The sequence below is a fragment of the Hermetia illucens genome, chromosome 3 (genome assembly GCF_905115235.1).
Source record: "Hermetia illucens chromosome 3, iHerIll2.2.curated.20191125, whole genome shotgun sequence".
Taxonomy (NCBI): domain Eukaryota; kingdom Metazoa; phylum Arthropoda; class Insecta; order Diptera; family Stratiomyidae; genus Hermetia; species Hermetia illucens.
The window spans coordinates 124,780,216-124,801,827 of NC_051851.1; the positions used below are offsets into that span (position 1 = coordinate 124,780,216).

The following is a 21,612-nucleotide window of genomic DNA, read 5'->3' on the forward strand; positions in this document are numbered from 1 at the left end:
GAATGATGGGGTCCTAAGTCCGCATCAACTTAATGCAGGACCGGACCAAATGGGGAGCAACTTACTCCCTCTTTCCTGGTCCACGGACTCCTCGCTTAGGGCTTGCACCCAAACTTTTAAAAAAAGTCAAGCGACGACGGCTTTACGGTTTCTTACCAGGGCAGAGGCAAATCGTCAGACGCTGCCTCACCTCTGCTCCTAGCGGAGCATTCAACATCCGCGAGCCGCTACGGTCACGCTGTTCCCAGGGCAGAGGTGAGGCAGTGTCTGACGATTTGCCTCTGCCCTGGTAAGAAACCGTAAAGCCGTCGTCGCTTGACTTTTTTTAGAATCGTTACGTTTTCATGACACCTCTCGCTTTCTAGCTGCTCCACCAGTACTTAAACCCAAATTTAAAATTGGGCCAGACCAGAATAGCAATAGAATCGAAGTTCGGCAGAAAACTAAAACTACCAAATGAAAGAAAAGAAGTACAGAGCAACGACACAACAATATGTAGAAACCAATTAAACGTTGGGTGAAAGATATGTGGTAGTATAGGTTCCAAGGCAAAACGTGGATTTGTACCCACGATGAAGCATAAAACCTGGGAAACGCCTGCTGAACCAACACTAACAGCTCTACTACCAAACCCTATCTCCACCGCCACATGGTAACGGCTGGGAACTCTTTCTTAATGAAAAGCTGCAGAAGGAGAAGGATGAAGGCGAGTCTCCCGCGCCTAAAAACGGGACAAATTGTACCAACTGGTCCTCCAGGTTGGGTGCTGGGTAGGACCGGCAACCCTACGCGGAGAACAACCTGTTACGAAGCCACAAAAGAAGCCCCGGACTGGATTGACTACACAACGACGAACCCGGCAACGAAAAACAGAATAACGATTTACGCATTTTCTCATGTAACAGAGCTGGAGCTGCCAAGCCTGTCCCAATATAGGGCTGATGTAATAGCGTTGCAGAAGATGCGTTGGACAGGGACCACTTTCCTGGACAAAAGTCACAACAACATATATTGTAGTAGCCATCCAGTAAACCATGTGCTCGGAGTAGGTTTCTTAGTTAGCCAAAAAATTAAACCTGCTGTTATCGGTTTTTAAAACATAAGCGAACGGCTATACACTCTGCGCTTGCGAGGCAAATTCAGAAATATAAGCCTCATTAACGTTCACGCCCCTACAGAGGAGACTGCAGAGTCGGAGAAGGATACCTTCTACGAGGCAGTAGAACGCACCCTCGAAGCCTGCCCCAGATATGATATCAAAATCATACTTGGGGATTTTAATAATAATCGTTGGCACAACAATCCATATTGGATCAGGGCCTTGAAGTGTGTTAGAGCACTTCATTCAAGACCGTAACGGTACACTAGGGAACACTGTAGGAGGCAATGTGGTCAGCATTACGCTCGCCCGAGATTATGCCCCTGATTTGACTCAGGTACTCATTCACAGCTGAGTCGACTGGTATCCGACCTCAAATCACGATACAAATCCCACTGCCGCTAGCGAGATTTGAACCGCGACCTTCCGTACGACAGCCTTGTGCTCTAACCACTCAGTTATCCGGACACTATTTTCTTAATATGCACAGATTAATTATTCTGGCGTTAAATGACTGGAAGATGGAAGATGTTGACTTCAATTCGTAAAGTGATAGACGCCAATATAGATTTTCGACATAGAGAAAAGGAATACTTTTTATGAGCAAATACACGCAATAGATTCCCCGCGTTAGAAAATGACTATATGTTTCTTTTACGCCGAGATAGGAATTTGACCTGCCAAATCTCATATTCATTAAAAAAAACCAATTAGGAACGGTCATTTATTAATTATAATGGTTTAAAAATTGAATTCTCACAAGGCAGAATAGCAAACGCGGTGATTGGCTACCATTTCATGTGACGTCATTAAGCGAGCAATTTATCTACGCGAGAGCATTCGGTTTAATGTTTGTTACTTGTTAGTTTTCATGTAATCAATGTTTTTAATAAAAAAGTGGGAAATTAAAGCGGAAATTTACTTTACGCTCCGGCATAATGGTAAATTCTGCCATCTTTAGGAGACGATAAAACGTACGCAAAATGGATTTGCACTGAGCGGGATTCGGACCTTGTTCCAGTTGAATATTCTGCGGTATGTCTTCTCTTGTAACTTAATTTGAACTTGAATAATAGTGACACAAAATTCTAACGCAATCGTATATTATCAATTAACATTGGAGTTAAAGTTTAAAAAATATTAACCCAGATTGAAATAATCTTCACAATTTAAACCTGACCCCAAAGAATCGGGATTCCGTCGGACGATAGCAATCCATTTCTTCCAAAAATCTCCTTTCGGAACAGCCAAAAAAATCTTTTGGCGGGGTTCTTATGGGGTTATTTGTGTAACATGGCATGAAACAACATTTTATCGTCCTTCTTGGCATTTCACACGACCAATTAATTTTGACAGATTTATATTTTTATGAATAACTGCCTTAACTGAAGTTTGTTTACTCGAGTTGTGACGTCACACAACAAGGCGCGGGCTTTTCTTTCTGTTTGAATTTGGTTGAAATTTCAAATGCTAATAATTTCAAACACTTAGTTTTTCTTTCAAAAACGGTCTTTGAGAGTATTGTTAGATTGCGCCATAGAAGTGATTTCCGTCATTAGTGAAAATAAGGCGGAGAGTCTATTCAGGAGAGGTTTCCTACAAACAACATTGCCTCCGTGTGCGACGGCTGTAATGCCAAAATGGGTTCTAGTAATATCTTTGTCGTGCATATGATGCAGAAACACGGTCTTGGGAACCGTAACGACAAAGGTGAATAGTTTGTGAATTTCTGGTTTACCACCGCCTCAACATTGTTTGCTTGTTTTTCGAGTACAGCGCCTACCAGAAAGTTATTTTGCAATATATAAAGAGGCCTTTCGAATAAGATGGGGAAGGGGTTTTTTTTCGTAAAAGTGCATACCAAATGGGACACTAATATGAGCCTCGAAAGAGATGATCGCTTGCCTTCGCCTGATAAAAAGTTCCAATGCCTCCAACCTTAACAACATTCGCTGATTTCAAGATCCAGCTGTTGCTCCACAGTGAATTATCTTTTTAGCGATAGGAACTATAATTTAAAATGGCTGCCAGATAATATTCATATGCAATAGATCGCCATCGTCTTTTCTCTGTGTTACTCAAGTTATCAATCACATCTTAAAGAAATGTCAATGGCCAAGCCACCAAAGGAAACATGGACGTGAATTGACGAGCATAAGAAATTGATCTAATGATCTAATGATCGCTGCGAGTGGCCCTGAGCTCCGATTCATGAAGTGCAGTGAAGCATTTACCATTGCAAAAGGAATTTACAATCGCGCTGGTCAATAAGGAAGGTTAGTGTAAATAGTTACGATTTTAGTAGCGTATATCGCATCACGAAAGGGTTTGCAGTTTTTTATAGGCCTTTCTGTAATTGAATCAAAGACTTTAAAGGTAGGCTTCTAGTCAATGATAATGAGCCGCTTAATGAATGGAAGAAGACATTCATCACAGTTCTCAATCGTGTAACATTTGATGACGTTATATCTCCTGTGAATGAAATGGGCACCCAGTATAATATGCGATTGCTTCCTCAAACAGAAGTCAAAGAATCTGGCTTAACGCACGTAAGCAAAGTAAAATCCCCACAAAACTCTACCTTATAGTCCATGTGGTTTCCATTTACTTGAAAATCGTAAAAATTTGATATTTTCTCCAAGCAGTGGAAGAAATTGATGATCATTAAAATCACGGGTGTTCCCCTGCTATTGTAAAACTATAATAATTCTAGCACGCAGGAAGGGCCACATCGAAACCCTCACCTATAAACAATAGGGTCGTCTGTGATTTGAGATCAGATCATTAGAAAAATTCGAGAAAGGCAGATGGCAAAGCCCGACAGAGTTGCTTTCTACCACCGATACCATTTCTTCTTTTCATTTAAAACATTTTTCATGTTGTCTCGACCGGAATATATACAAAAGCGCAATGAACCATGATATCTTTTCGCAGACACCTTGATTTCTACAAATATGCATACTTTAACGACTGTTTCTCGTCTTGCTCAGTGCTAGAATTCGACAAAGCTGATATCTATGGTTCTCTGGACGAGTGACGAACTTTGGCCAAATGGCTCTAATTGTGAAAGATTAGAAGAATAAAATAGCGACCTGGTCTCCTTCGCTAGTGAAAATGTTTTTTTGTTTTTAGAGGAGACAAACAATCAAATTGAAGGTAAAGACCAGCAAAATCAAAATTACCAATTTGACAGGTTATTGCGTTCTTCCTATCTACGTCAATTAGGAAAGCATTGAAGGCGTGAGCTATGTATTTGTATACCTTGGTAGCGTTATTTCTGCCAACTTGATGTCTCCCTATTCATCAATAGAACTAAATTCGCCTTTGTTGTTTTGCACAAAATTTAGAATTCAAGGTATCTCAACACCAACATCGAGCTAGAATCTGTGCTCTCCTGTTATAAGAGGGCAACGCATGAAAAATAGCCTCCACCCTTAATTGAAAGTTCCAAGCCATCGTCGACACCTGTCTCGGTCACTGATCAATCAATCTTTAAAGCGTACGAGCCAAATACCGAAGGTAAAAAATATAGATCACACATTACAAAAAGGCAAAACCTTCATTGCTAGCTACGCCACCGAAATTATATATTCCATGTAGCTTTTGAAACACGTGGAAAAGAATAGCGGAGGTGTTTAGACTACTCAGGAGGTCCTGCTTAAAGCTGAAACAAATTTTCCGTAAACGGTATAAGTGGCGCAAAGGTGTGGTTAACGCCTCTATGACCCACAAAGGAAATCGACTTTTTATGAAAAAGATATCAGACTGCTCCCCTACTAAATGGAATCTACACTTAAATTTGCACAGGATCAACTAATTTGAAGAGACGTTGCTTTTTTGCCTTTACAATGTAGTATTGATTATACATATCTTAATGCAGAGCCTATCCTATCATACAACCACAATTGAACCAGGCATTCAACCAAGTGAACTGTCGTAACATGCGTAATAAGCAAATTAAGCCATAAGGAACGATATTCCAAAGTCTAAACTAACTAAGCCCCTCCCGTTAAGAAATTGTTCATTTTTAGAGCTACCCATGGATCACCGGAACATTAGGACTTCTTTGCACTTATAGGAACGAAATTAGAGATATTCAAGTATTTTTTAATGGGGCCCAGAAACACGAAGCAGACAAGAAACATTACCATATTGACTCTTTCCCCTCAACCACCAAGGACGAAAAACCTAATCGTTGCATGGTGGATCGTACGATTTGTCATAATATCGTCTCAATCAATTTTAACAATTTCTTAAAAAAATAAAATTATTTTAAATGTTTAGTCATGATTTTTAAAAGCATTATCATCAACCATATCGTCTGTCCTTCATCAATTTCGAGAAAACTTTAGATAGCGTGAATAGGGAATGTAAGTTAGTAAGTAAGTTAGTCGTTTATTAGATGCATAGATTTCCAAAGAAGTCGAGAGGGGTCATGCTGTTGTGGCAAGCCATATATAATAGCCCATGCGTCCCACAGCTTCCTCAAGCCAATATTTTTCAATATTAATTACTTGATTGATCGTCTACTTACAGAATATCAGCTTCAAACGGTTTTATATAAGGTGAGCTCTTCATTGTTTGCGTTTTGATAATTTGATCGTCAAGAAGAACCTGGATATCATCGATAGCGGAAAGAATATATGTCCCTGTATCTCTATACGGGTTGATAGTAAATGACATTTCTTCCCATTCAGCAACCATCTTGATCATTGCCTTCTCCAAATTATTCTCTTTCGTTGCACTTTCTGAGATCGTTTCAAACTTGGGAATATACTCCTCCAACTGGTACTCAATAATTTTCTCTAGAGTAAGCTCCGGTGAAACTTGAATGGGGAAGCCAATTATTTCAGACACTTGTTCCCAATGGCGCTCCTTCATTCCTGGATTACCCAGAGTACTGATAATATCCATGTGGACTTTGAAGCCTTCAATTTGTTCATTTATCTGCAATTAAAAATACCCTTATTGGATTTTAGAAACAACAGTTTAGAATGAATTCAATCTTTACGTCTAAAGCTAGCTTCTGCGTATTGGGACGATCACTAAATTGTTTCTCTAATTTCAATACAATGCGATTTATATTTCCAACGTCATTTTCGATTTCATCAGGATAGAAGGTCCCGACTTGTGAATGCATCCAGAGATCATATTTTTCCATAAACTCTTGACCTGCATCATATAACCTTTTGTAAGGCAGAAGCTTATCATGAGCTTTCTTTCTTATTGGGTATTGTGATAGCTCCCAGCCATATGCAGCTTCTTCTTCATTTATTTGGTCAATTTTCTCCATGGCTTGGATCAGGCGGGCATCCAGAACAGCGGCCTTCTTTTTGTATTTGGCCAAGTTTTTAATCTCGCCCCAGTTATCATATTCTTGGACTTGATCCCAATAAGATTCCAGATCACGGCGGAATTGTTCAATGCGTTTTTTCAGAGACTCTTGATATTCAATTGATTTGTCCGCTAAAATCTTGCGATTTTCAGCAAAAACGCCAGGCATTTTGCGATACCACTGGAATGTGTTGCTGTTTATTTTGATTTCCAAAGGAGAGTAAATTGTATAATCCATCAGCCATAGAATGTTGTCAAGATTCTGAAATGCAAAGAACACAAGTTGAATATTATACAGAACATGGTCAATAACAAGGTACTTATTGATGTAAGTGCTATCACGACATATATAAATAGCTTTAAAGTCCAACCAAATGAAACTTCTTTAAAGTTAACAAGCGAAAAATTATAAAATAGCATAAAGATGATCAACATAATATAGATTTGAACGCTCTTACAGTTTTTAAACGCTTCTCCATCTCCACCACTGTTTTATCTTCAGTTTTCGTAACATATGCTTTCGAAGCCATTAACTCGGCAGTATTCTGTGGTACTGAAAGCGCCTTCTTCGCGATATTTTCATATTCTTTCCCCAATTTTAAAATATCATTCTGCTGATCTAAGGTCATTTTCGATAGCAATCTATTTTGCATAAATCGGGCAAGCTCCTTCAAATTGTTGATTAGACCTTCACGGTGAAATTCATATAACCCCATTTTTATTACGCCCCAAATTTCCATCGGAATCTCCCACTCTAATTCCTTATAATGTTTTACTTTTTCACAGTACTCATCAAAAGTTGGATTAGACATAATAAATTCAGCTATTTCTTCTGCATCAACGCCGTTCATTAAGCTCATGTAATTGTCGAAATCTTGTAGGCGTAGCTCAGGCCCGATCCGCTGTTCCTCTAACATTTCATGTATCCTTGCACGACAATTCTCCACATCAGATTCAGGAATAGCAGGCTTTAGAAAATGACCACCTAAATTTGGTTGATCAGTGTAAATTAAGGATTCAATTCTAGGGAGAAATTTTATAGCTCGGATCATGCTGTCGACAATTTTAAGGATTTCATATTGGACTTTTCCGAAACTTGGTACGAACACTAGTGTGTCTTGGTCTTCGAGAATAACGGCTAGTTTAATTCCTGGATTTGTGTTCTGTAAGAAGTTATTATTCACTAAGACAAATGGACGCTTCGGAAACAAAAGCGTTGTTATTTATAGAAGGCACATAGATATATACCCCAACATCACAAATATAATCGGTGTAAGCATTTAAACTTCGCAGTGTTAGCTCTTCCAGTTGTTGAGTCATCAAGGCAGCAACACAATTGAAAAATCTGGATAAGGACTTTCTTGATGTTGGAACCTTGCTAATATGTTTCGTTATAATTGTTTGGATCCCTCCACTCCATGAGTCCGTTAAAGTTGTTTTTGCCTTTTCAATATGTTTCTGGGCTATACTCTATAAAAATATAAGCACAATTTTCAACTATCAGAAGTTTACTGCATTTGATTCCTTACAGTGAATTCGGTCATATCATATGCTTCTGATTTCTCAGCTAAAACTTTCACATCCACGAACAATAAGTCCTTATAAGTATGGTTCCACATATCCAGTATCAAGGCTAATGAGCGGTTGATAGTGAAAAGATTTCTTTGAAGAAATTTTTGATTTAAATCAAACCTGGAATTTTTCATAAAAAGATCTTTAGATGCATTATTGCTGAATACAAAATAATTTTACCGATGCCTCCATTTATTTTTGTAAGTTTGCAATTCAACTCGATCCCGAGTTAGCTCCTCAGTCTTCACTTTTCTTTCAAGGGAATCGCCTAGGACGAAATCTACAATAGATTTTTTCACAGCAAAAATATATTCAGACTTCATTTCGCGAATATTTTCTGTCATGACTCGATCCCATCCTTGTAGACGTTTTGGTATCATATTTATTATTCTGAAAGACCAATAGACGGGCATATATAAATAAATGACTGACACTTGTATTGTATAATTTCAAAAACTAGGAGAATATCCTGACTGTGACTGAATCCAAGCTGGAAAGATGGTTAACTTCAGTCCGAATAGTTTCAGGCCATTGCAGCGTCTCAGCAGGTAGGTGAAAAAAGTGCAGCAACCTTGTAGTCTTACAGATTACTCGCTAAGGAAGCTATCACCATACCTGGCAGTTAGGTAAATTCAAATCCATTAAAAGAGCAGAAGGAGAAAACTAAGATCCACTACGGATAACCGGCCGGAGTTATCAGACTTGGTAAATATAATAGGTCGGGCTCTCGTAATGGATAGCACGGCATCGAAACCGCTAATCGTGGAACGATTCGATGTCTAGGTGCCATGATGACCAAGGCCAAGGCTCCACCGGCTGCAGCTGATTCGCATAGGCAGCGTATAAGGTCGACTGAGAAATATGAGCCTCTTTAAATTCCGATAACAGCGAATTGTCAAATAGTACCGCTTTATTACCCGCAGCGACACAATCCTGGCCGTCATCAGGGAGCGTGTTCGGCTTGAGGTCATCGCGGAAGCTGGTGACGAGGACTCGATGGGAGCAGAGGCAGCGGAACCAACAACACCACGCCACACTGTGGGCAACAGTGTCAGTACTCATCGAAACAATCTTTTTCACGGTCCGCTCTATACATACTATTTGAAATTGCAGGAACTCTCACACACTCTGGCTCAAACCACCACCAATACACCATTCTGCAAACTTGCTCGATATGCGGGGATTTCTCGACGGATTTTTCCACTAACCTACCACTGACCACTATTGTGACAACTCGGAAAAATAATAATAGTGTTAAGGAAAGTTGAACCGCGTCCTTATAGTGCCCCTTAATTGTTGTAATGTGCCTATTTACTAGAATATGTCGCCGATAGGAATTTTAAACTGCTCCCTAATTCTAGGTGTTCCAGTGTTGACTGTTGTTGAATGGACTGGGCATTGTTCCAGAATATGTATGGAAGTTTCATCACTCTCCTTATAGAATCTACAGACGGTATCCACAGATATTCCTAGCTTCCCCAGGTGGTAGTTTTGCCAACTAGTGGTTTCTTAACAATTCTGCAAACGCTTGAGGTCGTATCCCCAGTTTGCCGAGAATAAAGCATTTTTTGTTTTCTTAACAATACTAATAGTGAGATATGGACAGGAAGCAGGCCAAAAAGCATACAATCAGTGCCTTCAAACATCTGTGAGTCTGCAGAAATATCTTAGGCCAAATAAGTGAGGAAGACCGGTGTCTCTTATGCTACGAACCAGAAGTTAGCAAGAACTGAATGAAACCATACGAATTGTTAACCGAGTACAACGCTATATCAAAAGTTAAAAAGAGCTTTCAAACTTCAGCTTGAACTGACGTTAATCAAAATAAGAATAATAACGTTTCCACTGCTGCATTGTTTATGCGATTGAAAGGCGCACTGCAGGAGTGTGCAAGGCGCAGTTCGCCAGAATTACATTCTGTTGTTGATATTATTTCTTCTTATTACGGGTCTGTTACCTTGTGTAGAGGATGTGGTGGGGCTCAATGGACCATGAAATCGGTTTTCTCTGTCGTCAAGTGATGGACCTGAACTGAAAATAAACACCAACAAAACTAAAGTTCTCAGTATGATGACTTATTTACCTATTGGCATTGATGGGAAGGGCATGGATAGCGTTGGTGTATATCTAGGAAACATCGTTTGACCGGGGTCATCGGGGTACCCCGACCCGAACAATTTCGAACGAGGAATTTAACCGGCGTACTGGCCAGATAATCGTACACGACAGAAGGCAGAAATGGCAATGGATAGGTCACATTTTAGGGAGGGCAACAATTCCATTGCAGATATTTCAAGTTAGCTGATAAGTTGGACGCCCCAAATATATGTGGCGCATGACAGTGGAATGGACGCTTCTTGGAAACTCCTGGAAGTAGTTGAACCACATTCCAACAAATAGACAACGATGGCGCATAGGAGCTGTGCTTATTCATTTTGTGAATTTTGGAATCGAAACAAGCAACATTTCCTTATCCTTTGGAGGCATGAAAACAATCTTCCATGCATTAGTGTCAGTAGTTGGAATTCCAGTATCTTGGTGAACAAAAGACATACTGGCCACTACACAGTCCGATAAAGAAAAAATATTGCTTAGTGTATTTATATGATATACACATTACACACTATTCTTTTGTTGTGTCGGGCTTAAGTAAATGTCTATGTATGCCTCAGACAAATCCCATTCACAGAGTGGGCAGATATAAGCACTGTTACTACTTTCATTAATGGGCATAATATCAAGGTCATCGAAGAATTTGTATATCGCATAGCGTTCCTCCTGACGGCAGGAGTACCTACCTCGATATCAGCAGACATATTAACAATATTCGATAAATTGATACTGTTCCCCACACGTCAACGTTCTCTGTGCTGTTATATAGGAACATTACATGGGAAGTGATCGCCACGGTCGATCGAAAACTTTAAGCTTTTATGAATTGTCTACGTCTTGCTATCGGGGTATTTCCAATTGGCAAAAGAAAAAACGACAAACTACATGGGTGTTCTTCTTCGTATAGCTCCAGTCCGTTTTCACACCTTCACTTCCTTCAGCATTTATGACCGCGTCTTCTAATTTCCTACACATAATATCATTTCGCCATCGTCATCAGTTGTGTCTTCCAATTTTTCTTCGGTTTTCCGACCCGCCCCCCTTAATCCCTTTTGAGTATTCCCACGTCGTATCATGATTGAGACGACTTCTGGGTCACCATAGATTTCATACAACTTGTTGTTGTAGCTGATGCGCCAGCCATCTACCACACGAAAACGTCCGTCCTGAATAAGGGTCCACACTTCGCTGCCGTAACGTACTACAGCTTTGGTAATCATTTTGTGAATTTTCGAATATGTTGTCTATGTAGAGTCCTCTTTTCGGTTTTTTTTCCGCTGCCAGATTTAGGCATACCAAAGTCTCTGTGTGTCCGGATAGCTCAGTGGTTAGAGCACTGGGCTATCATACGGAAGGTCGCGGTTCAAATCTCGCTGGTGGCAGTGGAATTTGTATCGTGAGTTGACGTCGGATACCAGTCGATTCAGCTGTGAATGAGTACCTGAGTCAAATCAGGGTAATAATCTCGGGCGAGCGGAATGCTGACTACATTGCCTCCTACAGTGTTCTGTAGAGTACCGTTACGGTCTTGAATGAAGTGCTCTAACACACTTCAAGGCCCTTCTCCAATATGGATTGTTGAGCCAACGACTATTATTATTATTATTAAAGTCTCTTTTGCACCCGAGACAAGATAGTAATATCGTCAGCGTATACCACTACCTGGTTGGACTTAAACAGCAGCGTCCATCAGGTATCGATGGAAAGATTTCTGATTAAATGCCCGAGTGCATGGGGGTTTTAACCCAATTTCAAATGAAGATCGTGGGGATTTGATTGATTTCGAGACCACAATCAGTGCCACGCCATGACTGGCATGACGGTATTGGTTTATACTATGGCTCACTACTCATACCGATGGATGCAACGCCTATCTAACACTTCTGCCGCAACTAAGGAGTAGAGTGCTCGGGGCACAGCGCAATTCTACACTTAAGCCCACAAGGAGCTCTTCCCGCGATATTGGCACAACCCGTAAAACTCCCACAAGGGACCCATCGCAAATAACCGTGCCAAGAACATATCTCCCAGGAATTCTCCCGCAACATATGGTTTCAGGGACCGTCCCGGTTCCCATGATACCAGATGATATCCAGTGAGGCTTTGTCACAAGAGCCACTTAAAATGAATCCCTTCAGACTTTGCTCTGGTCACCCACCTCGTACCTATAGCTATTTTGCCTTAGGGGAGTGGAGCATATTCCCAGGAATCGGCATGGAGTGCAGAGTGGACCCCTTCATATAGAGATTCATGACAACCACCGAAAGAAATTATTATGAATGGCCGCCGCCAAATAATTTTCCTTTGTGGGTTTTTATCGGAATGGGCATATTAGATATCCGCTACAGGGTGCAGAGAGGCCGTCGTCAATCACAGCACCTTAAAAGCGCTCATTATCGAGCACTGACAACACTGCAACAGTCAAAAAATTTTAATTTTTATAAAGAATCAACAGGGGGATGAGAAAAATCTCTAGTGTTCTGCATTACTTCCCTCACAATGAAGACGAAGTTCATAATGGACCATCCATAGGCATGGGAATAACAGCAGGTTGCAATGCTAATGACCACCATATTCTGACATTGACATTGACTTTGGCAATAAACTCATTTTTGTCAACGATGTCACACGATAATTCTTCTGCATCACGGTTACATCCCCTGGTATAATGACAATCGAGGAGAAGAGTAGCGGATATCTAACCGTAGGACATTCTCGGATCACAGACGCATGCATTTTGTATTGGGTTTGGAACTACCTTCAACTGATCCTTTTCGAAATACAACGGAAAATCGGCTGGGTGATGTACAAACTTACACACTGAGCGCCGAAGTCACAATTCCCGGTGATCATTATAAGCATAAGCATGAGAAATTCCTTCGAGGAAAGCCACACTCCAAGTACGCCAAAGAAAGGGAAAATATCGTAGAGGTGAAAACACTATGGTTGAACTGAAATTTGTGCCCATCTAACAAAGGCATTCTTTAACTGATCCATGAAAAATAGAATCGATACAAAGGAAGAATTAGAAAGTTCCGAAGAAAAGCATAAGTTCGAGTAGCATCCTGCCGTTGCCCTTAGCCTAGACTGCTCTTTAGGATACAACATTCTATCATTCGAACAGGTTAAATTCACATTTCGCCCGTCCCATGGATGAAAATTTGCGAGTGTACAAATGACATCATTCTTGCCCTAGTAATAGAGGAAAGAGATGTTTTGGCAATGCTTGTTGGGAATACATATAACGTAATGCACACCAAATATGCCTAGCGGAAATGAATACCTTATTATGGTTTCTGATGAACGTTGAAGACAGACCGCATGAATGCAATATTGCAAGTGAACGGAACGAAAAGAATCCACAGTGAACAGTAGAGAGCTGCTCATTTTGATGCCTGCGTCTCTGTTACCTAAGCGTTAATGGAGCAATGGAAAATACTCCGTTTGCGATACTCGAAACTACTTTAACTATACATCGGATGGAGTTAACAAACAACCGCACTCGATAACATTGGCGCTTTTAAAAATGATCAATCATAGGTCCATGCGACCATTTGGGAACAAGTGGGCAAGATGCGATTTCCAGATTCATCGTTAAGAAGATACACAGCCACCAAAAGAGAAGAATGATCACCACGCGGAAACATCTCTTTGAGATTACGGAGATAATAATTTTCAACGACGAGGGAATCAAGGAAATTTCGAGTATAAAACTGGTCTTTCGGAAGAATAATGCGTGAAAACTGTGGGGTTATCGGTGTAGAACTGCAATTGAAAGTTCTTGATATGCATGTCAAAGCATTCAAATATCATTGGTATTGAAGGAGTTCATAAATGGGCAAAGGTGTAACTTACAATACGACTATCTGCAATAAAAATAAAGAAGAGAAGAAAAAAGCAGTGCACCTCATATGTGATGCCTAGTTTGAAATTTAGGACGAATACAACCCCGTTTTCTTGAACGGGATACCTGCGCGGTCTCCACCTTTAGGAAACGGACTTAGATCCGCAATAGCCTATGAGCGATGCAGGCAGAAAACTGTCCAGGAGGAGGTACAATGGATATATATAACTTGGTTGAAATTACGATTCCTCTTCACCTACTTACTTAAATTTATGTCGCATAAGGAAGAAGATACTTTATGGCTTTCCTCACTTAACGCCCAAATAGTCAGTTAGGTGCTAGATGCGATTTACACTTAAATTGAAAAGCCGAGTCTTGTTAGGAACCTCAAAGCTATTATTGCCTAGTGACGATTGATTTTTCTCGAAATTTTCACTGCGGTACTGTGAATAAAGGAACAATCCAAATTAGGATGGTTGCATTTTTCTGACCGGAAAATATTTAAATTTCAAATTGCCACTATATAAGTTGTCTTAGATGACTAGCATAAGTACAGTGCATTCCGATTTGGTCTGTTTTAGCTTTCGTTGCAATTTGCTTTTGTTGTAGAAGAAGGACCTTCTAAAATACTCGTCAATGTAAAAACACAAAATTTTATAGATATAATAACGAGAAAGCGAGAAATATTGGAAATTTGACCGTTAGCTATAAGACAACTTTAAACAAAAAAACATTTGTCAATGCGAAATCCAAACTAATAACTAATAAATATGTATTAATAATGAGTGAGCTTTCCAGAGTGACTAACAAGTTTTAAAATGGGTTTTTTTCAGTAAATTTAAGGAAATGATAAACATAAAGCTTCGGAGAATATCAGAGGACTATAACATATTCAGAGGTAATCATATGCCCAACCGATAGCTGAAAGATCGCAAAACTTTCTTTTTCAATAAAACACTGTGGATTTCGCGGGATATAACTGCAAAAAACTATCCAGAACTCCTAATTTGAACACCATTTCGTCAGAGAAGATTGAATGGAAAAGGCATTGGACACATACTGTACGGGTTTTGTGTGAAAAGTAGAAAAGTTTCATTTACGACACATGATTTGCTTCGAACGAAAAGGAGAGTTGCGTTTTATGCAGGCATCGTGGCGTGTCTGATGAGAGCAATGCACAAACTGCGGGCTTGGGCGGTGTCCAGTCTTCAGATCAAAACTGGAAAGAGCTAAGTCGCGACCAACATGATCCGCATCCTACAGATAAATATGCACCAGAGTGCAGTCGTTCACGAGTTGCTAGCGCAGTTCACTGTGAAGACCAAAGCTAATCTAGTGCTTATCAGTGAACAGTACCGAAACAAAGACCCACTTCATGCCACCCCGATATACCAGGTACCACTGCCATTTCGATTCGGGGCGGGACTCACCTTAGGGTTCTCGCCCAAGACGGAGGAGGCGGCTTTGTCTGGAATCGCTGTTGAAGGTTAGCGGTTTTTAGTGCCCATCAAACATCGAATGAGACTATGTCGGACTTTCGACACAGGCTTGATGCTCGGGAGGACCCAATCGAAACGAATACTCGAAATGGCGGCGAGAACAGGATTTGTAGTTTTAAGTTCAAAGTTCCGGCACCCAGGCGGCGAGGGAAGCATTGCCGACGTAATCTTCGCGTCGGAATCACTGGTGTCGCTGGTCGACGGGTGGTGAATTCTGGAAGACTTCTCGTAGCGACTGTTGTGGCTCACACAAACTTGCGGTGTGCGCCACCTCGGCACTCTTTCTTTACGTGGAACGTCGTGAAGGTGAACACCGGGAGGCTTGTCGAAACTCTTGGAGCAGGTGGGGCCGCACTTACACTGCCGTGAATTCAGTTATGAACTTGCGAAGCTTCCATGCCCAGTATGGTATCGAGACGTGACAAGTTTTCTATGTACGGCGGAAATTGCAACGCTCCGGAAGGGGTGTCACAAACTCTGCCGCTCCACACAACGTCTAAGCAACCGGGAAGAGGCGTGTTCCATAATCACAAAGTACAGATCAGTCAAAAGGAGAGTCCAAAGGGCAATAAATATGGAGCAAACCTCGCTGCTGGCAGGATCGGTTCCACGAGGTGAAGACCCGTGGGGATTCCGTTAAAAACGGGCAAGTCAAAAAATTGGGACTTTGCGGAAACCCTATTCACTTAAGGCCGAGTAGATGGACCGCATTGTACGGGAACTATTCCCTGCGCACCCCGTTCGTAGTGATGACGACAGCGCGGAGAGCGTCGAGGACTGTCCACGTTTTTCTATAAAAGTGTTAGAAGAGGCAGTCCTCTTTATCAAAAACAAGAAAGCGAAAGAAAGGACTTGATGGTATCCCAGTAGAGGTATACAAACTGGTGCTCCAACATTAGCCAGGCCTACTACTCGGCGCATTCAATGCTTGCCTAAAAAAGGACATTTTCCCTTCTCGTTAAATAGTGGCGAGATTTGCGTTGATCAGCAAAGGAAAAGCCGACCACTTTGTATGCTCGACTCTGCCAGGAAATTGCTCGAAAGGCTCATCAGAAGTAGACTTGCTAAAGCGATACTTGTTGCTGGAGACTTAACCCCACGGCTTTAGAGCAGGGGGGACCACAGTTGGTGCTGTCACGCAAGTCGTGGATGCCGTTCGTCGAAGGCAGGCACACAGCCGCCGAGTCCGACAGATGGCGCTCCTAGGAACGTTTGACGTCAGAAATGCCTTTAATTCCGTAAAATGAAAAGACATTCTAGGCATACTAGACAATACTTTCCACGTGTCGATCTATCTCTTACGGATATTGAGGGATTATCTAAGGAACTGGTCCTTGCTCTATGGCATGCTAGAAGGCCAAAGGAGGGTGCAGCTCGCGTCGGATGTTGCGTAGGAATCTATCCTAGGGCCGGACCGCTGAAACGCTTCCTATAATAGTTTGCTTAGACTCGGCATGCCAGAAGAGTCGCACTTAGTTTGTTATGCAGATTACGCTTGTTGCTGGACGAACTCTTGAACAGGCGCAAAGCAGGTTTGGCACGTTGATGCGACGAGTAAAAGGATGGATGACCGTTCATAGTTTCACCCTTGCACTGAAAAAAAAAGAAGAATTCATCCTGACTAAAAGAGAATGTATATATATCGACCGTTCAGTCGATAATCGAGTTAATACCAACGGTAATATACCTTGGACTGACTTTTGACTCAAAAATAAGCTTTTTTCGAGCAAATCAAAGCAGCAACGGACAAGGCTGCAGCTAGAGTTTCGGCCTTAAGTTGGCTATTGGGGTTCTACATCTAGCAGGCGACGTCTCAGTCTGTTCTGCTCTACGCCGCAGAGGTATAGGCTGACGCTCTTAGCAAGGGGGTATATCGTAAGCGCAAGTGCAGAGACGGGGAGCTTTGCGGATGGCGTCTGTGGACGACGACCAACACTTTTTTTTTCTTGTGAAAGGTGGGGGAGCACAGGGAATCTCTCTCCAGACAACGTTGTCGAGGAGATGCTGAGGAGTGCTGGCAGATGGAGCCATGTTGCGCATTAGGTTCCGGCTCTGCTGGTTGTAAAGAAGGTAAAGCTCGAGCCCAATGGCGTATCATTGCGGGAACGCCCAACACTCTGTGGGTAAATGCATTCAGCTACCCTACCCCAAAAAAGCTCATATGAATAGTTTAAAATATATTGAAGTCGTCCAAAAGAGTCTGGATTCTAACATTCACCATTTCCCTTAAGTTCACTTCACATTCCATTCCAGTTTAAACTTACCTCGTTAAAATTTTATTACTCAACGGCGCAACATGGATCGTGTCTATTCCATGCTTGATGTAATAGTAGTACCGTAGAAGCTCACGCTCCTCAATATTAGGGAATTCATCTGTTGCTTCTTTTTCTTCGTTGCCTATTATCAACGCCACTAGCTTTTCACGGAACTCTTCACGTTGCCTCCTCATGTCAGCGTACGTTCGGACCTCTGTTTAAAATCAATCATTAATTGAGAAAAAAATGTTTCTGAGTTCAGAATACCAACTTTTCACTTTTGTCGATTTCCGTTTTATCGGTTGAAACGCTTTAGACTGCCTCAGCAACTTATCCGGAATCGTAAGCGGTTTCCCATCGAAAATATTTTTAGTAGATTCAGGCATATTTAGTTCGTGCCACATACGTCGCGCCTTGTATTGGGGATTAGCTTTGGATTGCATCAGGTCCGCAACAATTCGGGATGCAGAACGAGGTGGTTTCGCTGAAGTGGGTGCTGTTTTGGGGATAGCCCCCTGAGAGGCTCTGGATGGATTCATTTGAAAAATCACCTGTAGTTAGAGTCTCGGGAAACTTCAGCTGAAAATAAATAAGCACAATGTGAACCCCGTATCGTATACAAAAAATATTCGTTTTTTTATATTTAAATTTTCCCCCCAATCAACACGATCCACATAATCCACATAATATCGCAACAAACTTCATTGCGCATTGTAGAAAGTGTGGTTCGTTCTTTAACCAGTGTGCTATCTGTCAAAGTTGTGCAATTTTACCCGATTTGAAAAACTGTTTTTATCGGAAAGTATTCGTTAATTTTACGCTTGCCAACCTCCACGAAATTACGAATAAATAGAATTACCTTTTCTGTCCGCGCGAGACTGCCGTAATTTCCGTCTTAATAGAAAAATGCTTGCTTAATCCTCCGTAAAATTCGAAGACTTGCTCCGATAAAACTTCAGTGAAGTCCTGATTTTATTTATTTTTCTATCGATTACTTGATTCCCAAGCAACGTCAGAATCAGTAGTTCAACAGTCGGGAAAATGTTTTTCAAACATGCAATTAAACGCCTTTCCATGGCTCGGATGCCATACTCAACAGATGTGAAAAGTGCACTTGCGGCGCTCCGCAAAAAGACCGGCTACACCTTCGCAAACTGCAAAAAGGCTCTGGAAATGCACAACAATGACCTGGCGAAGGTACTTATTCGAATGTTCAGTGAAACAAGAAGGTATACTAATGTTGCGAATGCAGGCAGAACAGTGGCTCAATCAACAAGCGCAAACGATGGGTTGGGCCAAGGCAACCAAACTGGAAGGGCGCGCAACGGCGCAAGGTCTTGTGGGAGTACTCGTGCGGGAGAATATCGGAGCCATGGTTGAAATCAACTGCGAAACGGATTTCGTTGCGAGGAACGACAACTTCAAGAATTTCGTAAGTCACGCCACAAAAGTGTGCGCGCAGTACACAGAAATGACGGACTTCGATGGGGACCTATGGAAGGTAACATGAACTTTACTTACCTCTGCTCGCACGTTTAACATTAACCATTTCAGCTAGGATTCGAAAGCGAAGCACTTCGAAACCTAAAACTTGACGACGGGAAGACCCTTGGTGATCACTTAGCTCTTCTAATTGGAACAGTTGGAGAGAATGCGACTGTCAGGCGGGCGATTTGCTTCAAAACAAACAACGAATTGAGTTTGTTTGGCTACACACATCCCTCGAAAGACTCAACCATTCCGCAACCAAATGAAGTGCGATTCGGCCGCTACGGAGCGATTGTAGCGTTTCGCAGCGCTGAAACAAACTTGGATTTGCAGAAGAATTTAGTGCAACACATCATTGGTATGGACCCCAATAAAGTTGGAGAGAAAGGAAAGGATGAACCAGTTGAGAATAAGGACGACGAAAAATGTCTGATCCATCAGGAATATTTGCTAGACCCTAGCGCGACAGTAGGGGAAATTTTGCAGGAGAATCAGTTGGAAGTGGTCGATTTTCAACGATTTGAGTGTGGGGAACCCTCTAAGAACGAAGCCTTCGCAGCCGAGAAACTTGTAAATTAGTGAATACCAATAAAATAGTCTTAACTACATGTCTTTACATGTCTATCTTGAATCAAGTTTACGAAATGAAATTATCATTAGCTTGGACATTTGTGTTTTTAGGGAAGAATATCCCATAAGTCTCCAAATTGACCATTCGAAAAGGTAGCGCGCGAATGTGCACGTTCCGCTAGTTCTTATTGAATCTGAACCCACTGAAATTTTCGTGGCATTGTATCAACTATTGACTCTGTTGGAAACTGTAACGGCTATTTCTCGAACATTATGATTCCGTGCAATTATATCTTGCGCACAGTAAACCAGCCGTATTAAGCTTATAATCATCACAAAAAATGACGAAAATATGAAGTCTAGTTCAGAAACAGACTCTTGTCGGAAACGTCACCTGGCCGTTTCCCATGAAGCTCTTGTCTCGCTCACATCAACCAAATAATGAAAATGAAAAGATTTCTCGAGAATAAGGGCTAGTTTCCACGGATTTTGCTGTTACGGAAGCTGCATATGAAGGTACCATTTTGTTGATTTTTTTATTATTGTATTATTTCGCTGGAAACCAGCAAACCAGGCAAAATCATAATCATGATTATTATTGCGATTATAATAAAAAATCAGCGTGATTTTGCAATTACACGATTGTAATCATAATCATGGGCGATAATTACGATTGCTATCATGCAATCGTGAAATCGTAATCATAATCATGGAATCATATGAAATCACAGTAGTTACCATTACGATCGATGCTATTTCTGCTTTGTGCAGTTGCCAACTGGTTTACAAATACGTTAATTAACAACAATTTAGTGGACTAGATACAATGTGCAGAGCAAGCAACAATCGGTTTAGTTATTGATAAAATTTTGCGTTCGATAGTTACGCAAATTGAAATTGGAACTACTTTTAAGGTTTTGTACTGACATAAGATAAATCCGTTTCGAAAACAACTGAATTTATGTTTGTCTATCTATGATGAATAATTTATTCGACTGAAATTGAAACCTTTGATAGTTTGACGATTTGAAGTTTATTGGAAAAAAGGATTTCTTAGCTGAAACGGCCTCTTTTCTAAGATACTTTTTCTTCTTTTTCAGCTGCAATAGCCTCAATTCAGAATCATATATACCTACCTATATGTATGTGTGTTCCATCAGTGGTCTGGTAATATCCAATTTATATGCTCATATGCACGTACCGTGTGATAATCTTGTACAAAACATTTGCAAAGGAGAAGAAAAGCCTTCACAGAACCTCCTGCATCAGTTAACCCGAAATTGTGCCACTGATAAACTGTAAAGTTTCACAGACTACGAATTTCTATTTTCGCTGCTTTTATTGGCAGTCACTTATTATAATAATAATCGTTGGCGCAACAATCCATATTGGATCAGGGCCTTGATGTGTGTCAGAGCACTTCATTCAAGACCGTAACAGTACACTACAGGATTACAGTACCCTATATGAGGCATTGTGTCAGCATTACGCTTGCCCGAGATTATTACCCTGATTTGACTCAGGTACTCATTCACAGCTGAGTTGACTGGTATCCGACGTCAAACCACGATACAAAGTCCACCACCAGTCACTTTTTACTATTAATAACTTAATTAATTACCATATTAGTCAAATAATGAGATAATTTTCAAACAAGTGCATCTGATGGTCATATTCTAACAGTTTTTCCATCTGGCCTAGCAAGATAGCAGAGAATATCTTATAGAGGGTAATCAGCAACGTGATACCTCTATAATTGCTGCACTGCGCAATATCTCCCTTTTTATGGGACAGATAATGCCTCGTTGCCGGTCGTTCGGCATTGATTCGCTGTCCCAC

General features: G+C 41.1%; 2 protein-coding genes across 2 annotated transcripts in view; one reads left to right on the forward strand and one right to left on the reverse strand.

Annotated features, from left to right (window-relative positions):
• Nucleotides 1-18,254, reverse strand: part of LOC119652125 (dynein heavy chain 7, axonemal) — a 49,790-nt gene extending 31,536 nt beyond the window's left edge. The window contains exons 1-8 of the mRNA XM_038056064.1: nucleotides 17,987-18,254; nucleotides 17,725-17,929; nucleotides 8,186-8,395; nucleotides 7,963-8,125; nucleotides 7,682-7,903; nucleotides 6,892-7,596; nucleotides 6,111-6,695; nucleotides 5,634-6,046 (exon numbers count right to left, since the gene is read on the reverse strand). Of these exons, the coding sequence (XP_037911992.1) occupies nucleotides 5,634-6,046; nucleotides 6,111-6,695; nucleotides 6,892-7,596; nucleotides 7,682-7,903; nucleotides 7,963-8,125; nucleotides 8,186-8,395; nucleotides 17,725-17,929; nucleotides 17,987-18,254 (2,771 nt within the window). The remainder of the gene's footprint in view (nucleotides 1-5,633; nucleotides 6,047-6,110; nucleotides 6,696-6,891; nucleotides 7,597-7,681; nucleotides 7,904-7,962; nucleotides 8,126-8,185; nucleotides 8,396-17,724; nucleotides 17,930-17,986) is intronic.
• Nucleotides 18,255-18,446: 192 nt separating this feature from the next.
• On the forward strand, nucleotides 18,447-19,819 carry LOC119652530 (elongation factor Ts, mitochondrial). The gene is made up of 3 exons (XM_038056731.1): nucleotides 18,447-18,912; nucleotides 18,968-19,216; nucleotides 19,270-19,819. Exons 1-3 carry the CDS (start codon nucleotides 18,757-18,759, stop codon nucleotides 19,780-19,782), a joined length of 918 nt encoding a protein of 305 aa, XP_037912659.1. The 5' UTR covers nucleotides 18,447-18,756; the 3' UTR covers nucleotides 19,783-19,819.
• Nucleotides 19,820-21,612: the final 1,793 nt, after the last annotated feature.

Bases quoted from the DNA above. Each gene is read 5' to 3' on its own strand.
- LOC119652530 (XM_038056731.1), top strand. From the start codon at position 18,757: ATGTTTTTCAAACATGCAATTAAACGCCTTTCCATGGCTCGGATGCCA. The intron at 18,913-18,967 runs GTACTTATTCGA...TTGCGAATGCAG, and splicing joins ACAACAATGACCTGGCGAAG to GCAGAACAGTGGCTCAATCA. The intron at 19,217-19,269 runs GTAACATGAACT...TAACCATTTCAG, and splicing joins TCGATGGGGACCTATGGAAG to CTAGGATTCGAAAGCGAAGC.